Source organism: Miniopterus natalensis, chromosome 1, assembly GCF_054644295.1.
Source record: "Miniopterus natalensis isolate mMinNat1 chromosome 1, mMinNat1.hap1, whole genome shotgun sequence".
Classification (NCBI taxonomy): Eukaryota; Metazoa; Chordata; class Mammalia; order Chiroptera; family Miniopteridae; genus Miniopterus; species Miniopterus natalensis.
Genome location: NC_142081.1, coordinates 1,103,773 through 1,117,419, shown reverse-complemented (window position 1 = coordinate 1,117,419; position 13,647 = coordinate 1,103,773). Strand labels below are relative to the sequence as shown.

General features: G+C 61.3%; 2 gene segments (V, D, J or C); both read right to left on the bottom strand.

Annotated features, from left to right (window-relative positions):
• Nucleotides 1–1,614: 1,614 nt before the first annotated feature.
• LOC107543931 (Ig alpha-1 chain C region-like) lies at nt 1,615–3,050 on the bottom strand. The segment is given in 3 exon segments: nt 1,615–2,009; nt 2,203–2,532; nt 2,732–3,050. Coding segments are annotated over 3 exon segments (1,044 nt in total).
• Nucleotides 3,051–8,459: 5,409 nt separating this feature from the next.
• On the bottom strand, nt 8,460–13,341 carry LOC107543932 (immunoglobulin heavy constant epsilon-like). The segment is given in 7 exon segments: nt 8,460–8,603; nt 8,702–8,835; nt 10,902–11,228; nt 11,309–11,629; nt 11,720–12,043; nt 12,233–12,532; nt 13,332–13,341. Coding segments are annotated over 7 exon segments (1,560 nt in total).
• Nucleotides 13,342–13,647: the final 306 nt, after the last annotated feature.

The window sequence follows — 13,647 nt, the reverse complement described above, 5'->3', positions numbered from 1 at the left end:
AGGGCCAGTGAAGGCCACCAGGCATCCCTGCTGCCTTCAGGGTCATGGGCATAGACCTCCATGTTAAATGGGATTTGCACATGCTTGCCATATGCTGACACATCCAATTATTCATCCATCCACCCATCTTCCATCCATCCATCCATACATCCACTCATCCATCCATCCATCCATCCATCCATCCATCCATCCATCCATCCATCCATCCTTTCATCCATCATTTGTCCTATGGTCCATCCACTTATCTGCCTGCTGTCCATCTGATGAGTTTCAGCCCTTCATCTACTTATTTCTCCCCTCTTCCTGGCCTCCTTAGGAAGCTCCTCCTTGGGCAGGTCCTGGGCCCCTGGTGGCTGAAGCACCTGCACTATGGCAGCATTTTCCCAGTTATCACCTTGTTACCCCTACTGCCCTTTGGTGACTGGACCTTGGAGAAGGGAGCAGTGGGCAGGGTGGTTAGGAGTCCCCACCACTCCTTGTCCCCGGGAGCAGTGGAAGGCAACCAGAAGGCCAGGTCCTGGGGAAGCCCAGCAGGTGTCTAAGACAAGAGCAGAGGCCTCGCTGCCCCCTTGTGGGGCCCTGGTGCCAGGTGTCCCAGGCGATCATGGGGCTGCCCTTTCCTTTCTGTTTCCCCCGGCCTCCTCCTTCTCTGCCAGACACCCCACACAGAAGCTGAGAGGGGTCCTGTTGGGAGCTGTCTCTCTGGCCCATCCCCACTCCTGCCCCACCCTATGATTTGGGCCATACTTGGGCTCAGGAAAGAATGGGAGGCTTGAGTGCGGGGACTGGGTAGGGAGCAGGGGCTGCCTTGGAGGGGTCTGTAGGATTGCTTCCTGAGCTGTGCCCAGCTGGGAGGCCTGGGGCAGAGGGACCTGGGACAGTGGACTGGGCCTGGGGAAAACCCGCTGGGGCCTTGGAAGGGGACTCCCCTTGCCTTCTCGGAGCTGGGACTGGGCTGTGAACTTCTTGCACCTGCAAGGCTCAGACCTGTGTGTGTGTGTGTGTGCACCCATGTGAGTGTGAGCACGTGGAGGACTTGTATGTGCACCCATGTGAATGTGAGCACATGGAGAAAACATGTGTGTGCACCATGTGAGTGTGAGCATGTGGATAAAGTGTGTGCACCCATGTGCACATCAGGCGGGTGGTCCCCTTTCTCTGTGAGTCTGCGGGGCCAGCCTGCATCTCTGTGTGGTGCCCACTAAGGGTGTGAGGGGCCCTGGAATCCAGCCCTCCTTCCCTGGCTGTTCCTCTCATGCACTGGTCCCTGCACGCTGGCGTCAGACCCTTCCCTGGCTGCCCTGCTCCCTCCTGCCTCTTTCCCTCCTGCTACACCTAGAGGCGGCTTCTGAGGCAAGCGGGGAACTTCCCGGGACGTCCACTGCTCTCAGGGCCTACCGAGCTGCCTGCCTCCCACAACTCTGCCAGCCTCAGGTTTCACTCCAGCTTGGCCTCCACCACCGTGCATCACACACTCACACTCACACTTGCACACACAGACAAGCACATGTCGAGGTGCCAGGCCGAGAGGATCAAGACAGGCGCTGGAGGGGTGGTAGCTGCTTTGGGCGAGCATGGAGTTTATTCAAAGGCAGGGTGGGCGGGCGGGGCTGCTCAGTAGCAGGTGCCGTCCACCTCTGACAAGATCACGGACACATTGACCTGGGTGGGTTTACCCGCCAAGCGGTCGATGGTCTTCTGAGTGAAGCTCAGGGGCAGGGCCTCGTGGCCCACCATGCAGGAGAAATTATCCCCATTCTTCCAGTCCTCAGAGCCCACGCGCAGCATGCTGGTCACGGCGAACCTGGTGCTGCCCTGGCTGGCTTCCGGCAGGGGCTCCCATGTCAGGAACTTCTCTTTGGGCAGCTCCTGGTTTCCATGCAGCCATCGCACCAGCACGTCCTTGGGGCTGAAGCCCCGCACCACGCATGTCAGGGTCACCAGCTCGTTGAGGGCCAGTTCCTCTGACGGTGGCGGCAGCAGGTGGACCTGGGGTGGGACGAGGCTTCCTGGGGGTAGAAGAGCCAGGTCAGGTGTCTGAGCAGGGAGGAGAGAACCCCTCTGCCCACTGGGCACCTTGTGCCCAGTTTCCATCTCTAAAATGTGGGTGGGGCCCCCAGGGGTTGGGGGAAGCAGGCTTAGCCATGTGCCTCGCCCACCGCAGAGTGCTGGGGGTGCCTCTCGGGCGGGGTACGGGCCCACCTGAGTTTTTGGCGATGGAGGTGGTTAGTGGGTTCTTGACCTTGGGGTGGCTGGCGGTGCATGTGAACTTCTCCCCACTGTTCCACAGCTCTGCACAGCCTGGCAGGACACTGGACACGCTGTAGCAGCCATAGGAGTCACTCTGAGGGGTCACCTGGATGGCGTGATTTCCACCTGTGGGCTTCCAGGTGAAGGTGGCACCCTGGGGGTCTTTCAGGCCGCTCAGCGTGCACGTGAGGTTGGCATTGGAGCCTAGGAGCAGGTCCTCGAGGGCCGGCCGGTGCAGCGTCAGGCTGGGCTGGCAGCATGAGACTGTACTGTCACACTTATCTGAGAGGGAGGCAGAGCTGTCAGAATACCGGGGCCTGCACATCCCCTTCCTTCCCTCCAGCCCCAGCCCCCACCCTCTCCTAACCACCCACTGGGGCTCAGCCTGTGCTCCCTCCTGTCTGAGGGGAGCCCCAGTGGGGCACGTGGTTCCACCCTGGAAACCTGATGGCTCCCACCCCACCCTGGCCCGACCTCTGACCTCTGCAGGGCACGTCCTTGGTCTGGCTGGGGCTGGAGTTGTGCTGCACTTGGCACTTCTGGGTGGCGCCTTCTGGGCACTGGTTGGCTGGCAGGGTCAGCTGGCTGGTCATGGTATACAGGCCCTCGGAGGTTTTCATTGGGAGGAAGTTCCTGATGGAAGTGCCCTCCCCGCTGTGGCTCCAGGTCACATTCATGGGCCCCAGTGGGAAGAAGCCGTGGACCAGGCAGCCGATGACCACGTGGTCGGCTGAGTCGGTGCTCTTGAGGCTCAGTGGGAAGAGGCTGGGGCTGGCCGGGGACACTGCAACACAGGACATGTTGTGAGACCCTGAGACAGCTCCATGAGGATGGAACAATGCTCACCTCTTCTCTACTTTGGGGAAATAGGCACAGAGAGGGTGAGTGACTGCCCCAAGGTCACTCAGCTCGTAGGCCAGGAACCTGGGGTTGGGACTGGCCTCAAGTCCAGCTGTGCTGTTTCTAAACACACTGCTCAGAGCTCCAGCACGTGGACTGGAACACGCTCTTTCACATAGGCCACATCCGGGTGGAGTCACTGTCATACACATGGCTCTCCATGGGCCAGCTGAGTCTGTGGGCACCTTTGGAGCCTCAGCTCCTCTGTGCAGTGGGCGTGGCCATGCTCTCTCCCAGAGTTTGGGGGTCATGAAAGGTGAGCCCAGAGGGGGGACATAGGTGAGCACAGAGGTGTCTGGCCTTGAAGCTGAGCCTGCCCCGAGGGCCAGCTTTTCTGCCCTGGAGGGCACACTGGGGAGGAGAGGGGGCCTGAGTCTTCTGTGGGTCCCATTTAAACTTCCCTGGTAAGGGTCCAGGTTGAACTACCCCACTCTACAAACACTATCCCAGCCCCCCAACAAGCAGAGGTCCACCCCGTGGCTACGAAGGTCTCGAGACCAGAGGCCCAACCAAATCAGCCCTTCTGAGATGTCCCTCCTAGACAGGCTGGGCACACAAGGCATCTCTTATATATTTTCAATTGCCTTCAGGGGCACTGGTGGAAGAAGAGGGGACACAGGTACACCTGAGATTGCATGGCCCTCATGTGCCCTTGGAAACACAGGGGGCAGCCTGGGTGGGGAACTGAGCTCTCCGGGCCTTCCACACTGAACCCACCTGCTCTCATTCACCAACTGCTAACCAGCTCAGCTCAACTCAGTTAATTTCATTCCACTTCATCCCAGGTCAGCCCAGCTTAGCTAAGCTCAGCTTGTTTAGCCCAACTCAGCTCACTCAACTCAGCCTAGCTCAGCTCAGCCCAGCTCACTCAGTTTAGCTCAGTCAATTTCATCACTGCTCAGCCCAGGTCAGCTCAGCTCAGCCCAGCTCAGCCCAGCTCAACCAGATCAGCCCAGCCCAGCTCAACCTGACTCAACCAAGCTCACTTAGCTCAGCTCAGCCCAGCTCAGCCCAGCTCAGCTCAGCCCAGCTCGCTCAGCTCAGCCCAGCTCAACCAGATCAGCCCAGCCCAGCTCAACCTGACTCAACCAAACTCACTTAGCTCAGCTCAGCCCAGCTCAGTCCAGCTCAACCCAGCTCACTCAGCTCAGCTCAGCTCAGCTCAGCTCAGCTCAGCTCAGCTCAGCCCAGCTAAAATCAGTTAATCTCATCCTAGCTCAGCTCAGCCCAGCTCATCTGAACTCAGCTTGCTCAGCCCAGCCTAGCCCAGCCCAGCCCAGCTCACTCAGCTCAGCTCAGCCCAGCTTAGCCCAGCTCAGCCCAGTTAAGCCCAGTTCAGCCCAGCTCAGCTCAGCTCAGCTCAGCCCAGATCACTCAGCTCAGCCCAGCTCAACCCATCCCAGCTCAGCCAAGTTAAGCCCAGTTCAGCCCAGTTCAGCCCAGCTCAGCTCAGCTCAGCTCAGCCCAGCTCAACCCATCCCAGCTCAGCCCAGCTCAGCCCAGCTCAGCCCAGTTAAGCCCAGCCCAGCCCAGCCCAGCCCAGCTCAGCTCAGCTCAGCTCAGCTCAGCTCAGCTCAGCTCACTCAGCTTAAACCAGCTCAACCCAACCCAGCTCAGCCCAGTTAAACCCAGTTCAGCTTAGCCCAGCTCAGCTCAGCCCAGCTCAGCTCAGCTTGGCCCAGCTCAACCCAGCCCAGCTCCGCCCAGTTAAGGTCAGTTCAGCTCAGCCTAGCTCAGCCTAGCTCAACCCAACTCAGCTCAACCCAGCTCAGCCTAGTTAAGCCCAGCCCAGCCCAGCCCAGCCCAGCCCAGCCCAGCTCAGCTCAGCTCAGCTTAGCTCACTCAGCTCACACCAGCTCAACCCAGCCCAGCTCAGCCTAGTTAAACCCAGTTCAGCTTAGCCCAGCTCAGCTCAGCCCAGCTCAGCCCAGTTAAGATCAGTTCAGCTCATCCCAGTTAAGGTCAGTTCAGCTCAGCTCAGCTCAGCCTAGCTCAACCCAACTCAGCTCGGCTCAGTCCAGCTCAGTCCGGTCCAGTCCAGTCCAGTCAGCTCAGCTCAGCCCAGTTCATCCCAGCTCAGCCCAGTTCAGCCCTGTTAAGCCCACTTCAGCTCAGCTCAGCTCAGCTCAGCCCAGTTCAATTCAGCCAAGTTCAGCTCAGCTCAGCCAAATTCATCCCAGTTCATCCCATTTAAGCCCAGTTCAGCTCAGACAAGGCCACAATATCGCAGCTCTTTCATTTCTGAGTGGAGCACCCTGCCCCGTGGTCCTCTTGGCTCTTGGTGGCTGTTTTCCACATCTCTGGTCCCAGGACGGCTCAAAGCGCCTGTGGACATGAGGCCTAACCACATCTAGGACCCACCTGCTCAGCGCTGCTGGAGGGTCCACCAAGGCCCTCCCTGGGCTGAAGGTCCATCCTCACGCCCTGTGCAGGGGAGCTGGAGCTGGAGCAGGGAGGGCCATAGGCCCTGCCCGATGCTGTGTGGCCTCAGCAGACCCCTGACCCGTGCTGGGTCCTGGCTGACTCATGAGAGGCTAATGCTGAGGGACAGGCTGGGGAGGGGCTTCAGACTGTATCATGACCCTAGATGGGGTCACTCGCCCACTTCCTGTCCCACCAGTCGCTGCCGCTCGTCTGCACGTCATGTCTGGTCTGTGGTCTGGCTGTGGCAAGGCCAGGTGTGTGTGGCCTGGGCTGTGACCCCCCAGGAGCCTGGTCCTGGCTGTGGTGGGTCCTGTCTCCAGGTGGCTGCTCACAGGGCTGGGCTGGGGGCTGAGCTGCAGGGATGCAGAGGCCGAACTCAATGAATTAGGGGCTGAGGGACACTGAGGTCGCGATGACCCTAGAGGGGAGGCTGTGAGGGCCAGTGGGGTAGAGGTATTGGGGCACAGGTCTTGTCCTGAGTGACCCCCAGTGAGCAGGCCACAGGGTGGGGCAAGGAGGAGGGAGCCACTCCGGCCTGGCATGATCAGTGCCTGCCCTCCCGCAGTAGCCCTGTGAGCAGCTGGGGACCAGATAGAAGCCAGGGTAGGGTGTGAGGCTGCCCCTGTCTGGGAACCTGGATCCCCGCAGGTTGGGGCGGCCACATGCTGCCTTGGTCCATCTCTGCTCATTTTCCTGCCCAGGGCTTTCCCATGGACCCCACTGCTCCCCATGCCCTGTCCATGAGGCAGCCTGGCCTGGACAGACACACAGGGGCAGTTGGGCCTGGTTTCCATCTGTGTTTATTTGTCTAGTCATTTCTGCACATGCAGAAGGTTCTGGACTGACACACAGGAACTGACTGTCCCCTCCAGAGAGCACACCTGCTGATCAGTGACACTGGGCCCCAGCGGGAGGTCAGCTCTTCAGGGGCCAGGGGGCCCAGGGCAGGTAGAACATGGACAGAGGGCAGGGAGGCTGGGGAGGCTCAGAACCTCTGGGTGCTTTGAGGAGCCCAGGATCCCAGGGTCCCAGGACCACCTGTGTTTTGTTGGGCCCATCCTCAGCGTCTCTGGACAGGCCTCAGGGTTGCCCAGTCTTGGGCTTTCTACTCCAGTGAAGTATAGGGTCTGAGCCAAGGTCTGGGCCCTGGCAGGCTGCATGCTGGCCGTGGGAGGCCATTCCCATCCTTGTCTGTGTCATCTGTGTGATGCTACCCAGCACGGGGCCAGGCTCTCTGAAGGGCCATCTGGAGGAGCGGAGTCTCCTGCCCAAAGGGGCTGGGCATTTGTACTCTGGCAATGCAGCTGGTGGGCCGGGAGAATGGTCTTAACAACTCCCACATCTCAGACAGGGTGAGACCCCAAAGCACGCTCAGACCCACCATGGTTCTTCCTATTGTAACTTTTCTAGTTACTGTTGAAACATGTTCTTCCTGTTATTGGCCACTTGGACCTTCTTGCTGCACAGGACCCACTGCTCACTTTGCTCTTTTTATTGGCTCCTGAGCGCTCTTTGTATATGAGGGAACCCTGCCCTTTCCCCCCGTGTGCTCACTTATTTCCCTCCCACTTCCAGTGCGCTGCACAGAGACCCTCATGGGCAGTCTCTCCCACCGGGAAGCTGCCTCTTTATCCTGGGGAGGGGCACAGCCTCGTGCCCACTGCTGTCCTTGGCCGTCTGGCCATCTCACGGGGGCCTGTGGCGCCTCTCTCTCCGGCTCACCAGATTCCTTCTCGAGGACGATGGTGGCCAGCCCCACTTGGCTCTTGCTTGCTGGACTGTCTCACTCAGCTCACCGGGATGTCCAGGCTGGCTGGGGGAGGACGGGGCCCAGGATTGGCCTGTCTGTGTGGTCAGTGGTGGGTGGACTGCGGCAGGTGACCGGTGGTCCTGGGTGGCTGACACTGGCCCCCACCTGGTGATTGTGCAGCTGTCTGTCTGTGGCCCCACAGAGGGCTTGGGACTGTGGCGTCTGTGTCAGTGTGGGAAGGGGCAGCGAGCCTGGGCTGGAGACCAGCGAGCAGGTGTGATGGAGACCAAGCCGAGGAGTTTCTGGGGGCGTCGAAGGAACACTTGCAGACAGCAGCTGGCCACTTGGACCCTTTGGGCCCAGAAGTGCCCTGTGCCCCTCGTCTGACCACCCTCACGGGACCACAGGTACCTCCCCTAAAGCACTCAGGGGACATGGAATTTGTAAGAAAGAACTTTACTAAGAAACCCAAAAGGAAGGAAATCGAACTGCCAAGCCAGGAGTGAGAGGTAGGACGAGGCCATGGTGGATGGGGTTGGGGCCCCTGTGTGGACCCCGTGGGAGCCCCTCCTCCTGCTGTGGGACCCCTTCTCCCACCCATTGGGCCCTGCCCACTGCCCCAGACAGTCTCAGGGCCTCTCCCCAGAAGGGCTTCTCTGCCTGCACATTCTATAGGGACAGGGGTTGGGGTGGACGGCAGGAAGGGTGAGCGGAGGGACAGGGGCTGGGCACTCAGACCTGAGGTCAGGGAGGGTCGGACTAAGTCTAAGGAGTGATACTTTGGGCTGGACTTGGACTCTGGGCTGGACTTGGACTCCAAGTCCTCGGTTTGGCTCTGGTCTCTGGGCAGTGGGCCAGGCCATGGGCTCTAGGCCTTGGTGTGTCTCAGGAGTTGTACAGTAAGAATGGGAGTGGCCCCGACCTCAGGGACCTGGGGGGAGCCCAGAGTGGTCCTGCCCATGCCCAGCCCAGGCCTCTCTGTGGAAGGGACAAATGGGGTGGGCGTGGGCTGTGGCTGGCGGGTCCAATTGCTGCCTGGACCTTCCAGATGCCAACGAACTGGTGGTTGCGTCCCTGGCTCTGGCCCCTTTGCGAGTTTGTCTGCTCCTCTCTCGGCTGGGGCAGAGCAGGTGCCTCAGGGGCGCTCAGATGCAGGGAGGAAGGCAGCCAGGCGGGCGCTGCTCCCGCTCCGTGCCCAGGCCTCTGGCTGCATGATGTTCTCGTAGTCGTGGGTGGTCTGGGGTGTCTCCTGCAGGATGGCACCCAAGGCCCACTTCACCTGTGCGGAGGGAGTGCATGAGGGGCTCTGCCCACCTCCTTACATCTTGCTGGGTCTCCCGGCCCACCCGTGACTCTGGGAGAGGGGCAGGGTCCCACCTTGAAGAGGGTGACAGAGGCACCGTAGGTCACACTGAGCAGGAAGAGCCCAATGAAGACGAAGAGGCTGCTCCACATGCCGTCCAGCTCCTCACCCTCGGCCGCCCCCACACACAGGTCCTGGAGGTCCACCTCTGCGGGCAGGGGCCGGTCAGCCTCTGGCCTGGGCCCTGGGCCCCGATGCCCGGGTCTCAGGCAGTCTCTGTCCAGCCCCCTTGGCGGCTTCCCAGAGGGCTAGAGTCTGAAGCCTCTGCCTGGCTGAGGGTGACCACGTGGGAACTGCAGTCCTCTGCTCTCCTGACCCCACCCCAGGTGGCTGCGTTTTCTCTCCTCCATTCCTCATGCCGCTCTCCTGACGGCTGGTCACCCAGCCAGTCCCGTGGGCCCCTCTGCTCAGCTCCTGCTCTGCCCCACCCACCCCTACCCTGGAGAATGGCACCCGCCCCCAGCCCCGCACGCTCTCAGCGTCTCGCTTACTGGCCTGGAGACCCCTCTAAACTGTACCCACGGCCAGCCGCCCAGAGCCCTCAGGAGGGGTGTGAGCTCCGCAGCCACAGGCCATTGTTTCCAGGGCCTGGCCTGGCCACCTGGGAGCCTGGAGCTGCCCCCGGCCTTGTGTTGGGCCTGCGCTGTCCCTCAGCCTCCTGCTCCGAGGAGTGAGATGTGCCCCCGTGCAGGCCCAGGCTCAGCGTGGGCTCCCCAGTGGGTGACTCTGGGCTGTGTTTCCCGAGTGCGGGCTGGTGTTTGCTGCTCTCCATGTGAAAGGCTCATGAGTGCAGCTGTGCCCGCGGGCGCACTATGGAGCGTGGGGTCTGGGCCGTTAGAGGTGCACAGGAGCTTGGGGCTTGGGGTGGGGGGGGGCTTGGTCCCTGGCTCTGATCCCTGCAGCCTTCAGGCTCTGAAACAGGGCCAGTAGCCTGCTCTGAGGTGTGTGTGTCCTTGTGTGTTTGTGTGTGTGTCCTTGTGTGTATACACGTGTGTGTTCATGTGTTCCAGTGTCTGTGCCATGTGTGCCTGTGTCCATGTGTGTCAGTGTAGGTATCCATATGTGTGTCTCTGTGTGTCTGTTTGTGTCTGTGTGTGTGTCTGTGCAGTGTCCATGTGTAGATACCTGTGTGTATCTCTGTGTGTCCCTCTGTCTGTGTCTGCGTATGTCCGTGTGTGTCCGTGTGTGTGTCTCTGTGTGTGTCTGTCCTTGTGCATCAGTGTGTGTGTCTCTGTCCATGTATGTGCCTGTCTGTCCATCTGTGGATGCAGCTGACAGGGAGGGTTGGACTGGGGAGGCTGGGGTCCCAGGATGAAGCAGTGTGAGGCGTGCGGGCTTCCGGCAGGGGGGTGGGTGTCCTCTCCATGCCCATCTTGGATCCTGTGGCTCAGGTGATGGGGAGGAAGGGTTCGGGGTGGCCTGGGTAAGAGGTCAGGCCAAGCGAGGCTGTCAGGAGAGTATGTGCAATGCACTTGCCCACGTGGGGCACCATGGTTGGCGGTGGGTGGCGCTGTTGGGGTCACTGCAGACCGTGTGGGTGCAGGGCTGGCATGTGAGGCTCACAGGAGTGTTGTGGGGGGGCCGGGTCCTTCCCTGGGATCCATGTGGGTGAAGTGAGGTGAGAGTCGGAGGGGGGTGGGCTCGGCAAGGCTGGGGGCCTGTCCTCGTCTCCTGGTGCTCAGGAGGTGCCGGCCGTGGAGCGGGCGGGGGGGGCTGTCCTGGCTCCCTGCGTGTTGGCGCCCATGCTGGCCTCTCACTCAGCCGGTCCTCCGCCCAGAAGAGCCTGTGTATGCAGCTAGGCCTGGGGGTGTGGGAGCTTCTCTGTGTCCAGAGGGGCCAGCAGGAGCCCAGGGCGGAGGCCAAGGCCTCCAGGGCCTCCCGAGATGCAGGGGCTGTGGGCTGCGCTGGGGTCTCAATGGTCCCTCCCCTGGGACCACCCTCTGGTTTTTAGGACTCCTTTGACGGGCAGGATCTACAGTGGGTTGGCGGGGAGGGCCCCTGGCACAGAGGAGGATGGTGGCAGACACATCTCAGCCCCGCCCCATCCCCCGGCCCCTCTCCTGGACGCCCTTTCCTCTGTGCGGAGACACCCTCACCCAACAGCCAAGAACGGGCGCACCCAGGGCTCGGAACAGGCACCGGACTGTTTATTGACAACAGAGGGGGGGACGGAGCCCGGAAGGGGGCGGGAGGCGGGGCATCAATTACCAGGGCCTTTGGACACTGATCTCTCGAGGGTCTTGGAGCCTGGCAGGGCCTCGTGGATCACTTTGCAGGTGAAGTTGCTTCTCTTCTCCCAGTCGGCCCGGCTGACCTCCAGGCGGCTGAAGACAAAGAAGGCCGGGCTGGGGCCGCTGTCCTTGAGGGGCCGCGTGGTGGTGTGGCGGCCGGTCGGGAGCAAGTCTTTGTTGCGCAGCCACTGCACGGAGATGTCCGCAGGGAAGAAATTCTGGACCAGGCACGTGAGGGTGACCGTGCTCTCTGTCCCCTGCTCCTTCTCGGGTGGCAGGAACACGTAGACCTCGGGGGCCGCACGCTTGCCTGCGGACAGGATGGGGTCAGCCCGGGCTCCAGGGGCGGGAGGAGCCCAGCCACCCTCCCTCAGCCCGTGGCTCACCCACCTGGGGCCTTGGCGATGGTGCGCACGATGTCCTTGGGCAAGTGCGGGTGGTTCAGCCTGCACGTGTAGGTCTCGCCCTCGATCCAGTCGTTGACGTCCACCGGGAGGGTGGAGGTGACGGTGTACGTCATGTTGAAGTGGAGTCTGCTCTTCTCGGTGGCCTTGGCCAGGGTGCCCCCACTCTCCCGGGACCACTGCAGGCTCGTGCCATCCTGGCTGGCCAGGTCCACCACCAGGCAGGTGAGGCTGGGCGACTTGTGGATGTATAGGTCGAGGGGGCTGGGCGGGATCAGGTAGACGCTCACGCCTCGGGGCTCAGACTCTGTGGTGTGCGGGAGGGGCTGTGTGAGGCTGCGCAGGGACCCTCTCAGCCCCTAGAGTTGGGGGGGCCGTAGGCCTGGGGGTACTGTACCTGGGCAGTTGCGGGCATGGGCCTCAAAAGTGCAGCCTTGATAGTTCACCTGGCAGGTGTAGGTGTGCTGGGATACCCATTGGCCCTGGGTGACATTGAGCTGGCTAAAGGTGGAGGCCAGTTTGCCCTCCTGCTTGGTGGGGCCATAGTAGGGGAATGTGTCCGTGGTCTTCTGCCCATTCACCAGCCAGATGACCTCGATGTCACCTGGAGCGAAGTCACTGACAAGGCACAGGAGCTGGATGGTGGCGTGGGTGTTGCCGCTGGGGTCGCAGGAGGAGTGGTAGAGCTTCACAGTGGGCTGGGTGATGTTCGGGGAGCATGCTGTGGGCAGGAACGGCCAGCCTGACTTAGGCCTCTCTGAGCCTCGGAACCCCGCCTCCCAGCCCAGGGCCCCAGGCTCTCTGGGGGTGACCAGCATAGCAGCATCTGAGCCCCCTCCACTGCCCCCTCCTGTCCCTTGTTGTCCTCTGACAGCAGCCTCCTGGCGGTACTGGGACCTACCTGGCTCACTGCTTAAGGTCTTGTTGACGGTGGTGGACCCTTCGTGCTCTACGCTGCAGGTGAACTTCTGTTTGGCCCATTCGCCAGAGGCAGTCACCTGGCTGGTGGTGGTATAGAGGCCAGAGGTCGAGTCTAAGGTGGCCGGGAAGGTCACGACGCTCTTTGTCAGAGACCCTGCATCCCACGTCACGATCACTGGCTCTGGGTTGTAGTCCCTGACCAGGCAGCCCAGTGTCACGGAGGCGCCCCCCTTGGGGGCATCTTTGGGGCAGAGGGCCAAGGGGAAGACCTTTGGGTCCTCTCTGGAGGCTGTGGAATGGAACCAGGGCTACATCAGTGCTGGCTGACCTCCGACCTGGGGCATCCACTCCCAGGGCCCCGGGGAGCTGGGGAGGGAGCACTGTGTGGAGGAGGCGGGGTGGCCTAGTGGAGGGAGCACTGGACCCTTGTTCCACCCCAGGGGACAGAATAGCCTGGGTTTGTTTTGGGCTCATTCCCTCATTTCTCCCAGACATCCTTCGATGGACCCTGCACCCTCCCAGAAGCTGTTGCTGCCTCCACCCTTGGTCAGGGTCCCCACCCTCAGCCTGTAGTGGTCAGAACATGGGATCTCAAGCAGTAGAGGCACCAGCTGTTTTTCCAGGCTGAGGCTCAGAGCATGTAGCTCCCTAAGAATCACTCTTGTGTCCCTTTCCCCACCTCCTGCTCACTGGGCTCTGCTCTCTGCAGCTGTGCGTGCCCCTTCACCCCACCCCTCACTGACCGGCCAGGCTTCCCTGGTGCTCTACTCTCCCTGCTGGCCGCCTGAGGGAGTCCAACTCAGGCTCCATGGAGAGAGGACAGAGGGCCCTCAGAGCCCACTTCAGTTCCTCCTCCAGCAGGCAACTCCTCCTGCCCTTCCCCTGGCCTGGAAACCCCAGACTTCAGCCCACCCTACCCTGGCCTAGCTCCACCCATTCTGCTCCACTCTGCTCCTCTGGTCCACCTGAACACACTCCTGGTGACCCTGTGTCAGGACAGCCAGCCCCAGCTGAGACCAACCAGCTCTGCGCAGCCAGCCCAGCCCAGCTCAGCCTGTGTCAGTGCAGCTCAGCTCCAGAGAGCCCACCGTGGACCATCTTGGCCCAGGTTAGCCTAGAATAGAGCATGTCAAGCTGTGAAACTGATCTTACTTCAGTCCACAAAATTAAACCAAATTCACTCTTGCTCAGCCCATCTCAACCTGCCAGCCAAGGGCAATCTTCCTCAGTAAATTGAGCTCAATTTAGCACAACTGAGCTAAGTCAAGTGGGCCTCAGAAAACAGCACGGTTCTGTTTGACCAATCTGGGTCCAGTCCAGCTCAACCTAGCTCACCTCAGCCCAGCTCAGCCCAGTTCAGCTCAGCCCAGTTCAGCCAGTTCAGCTCAGCTCAACCCAGTTCAG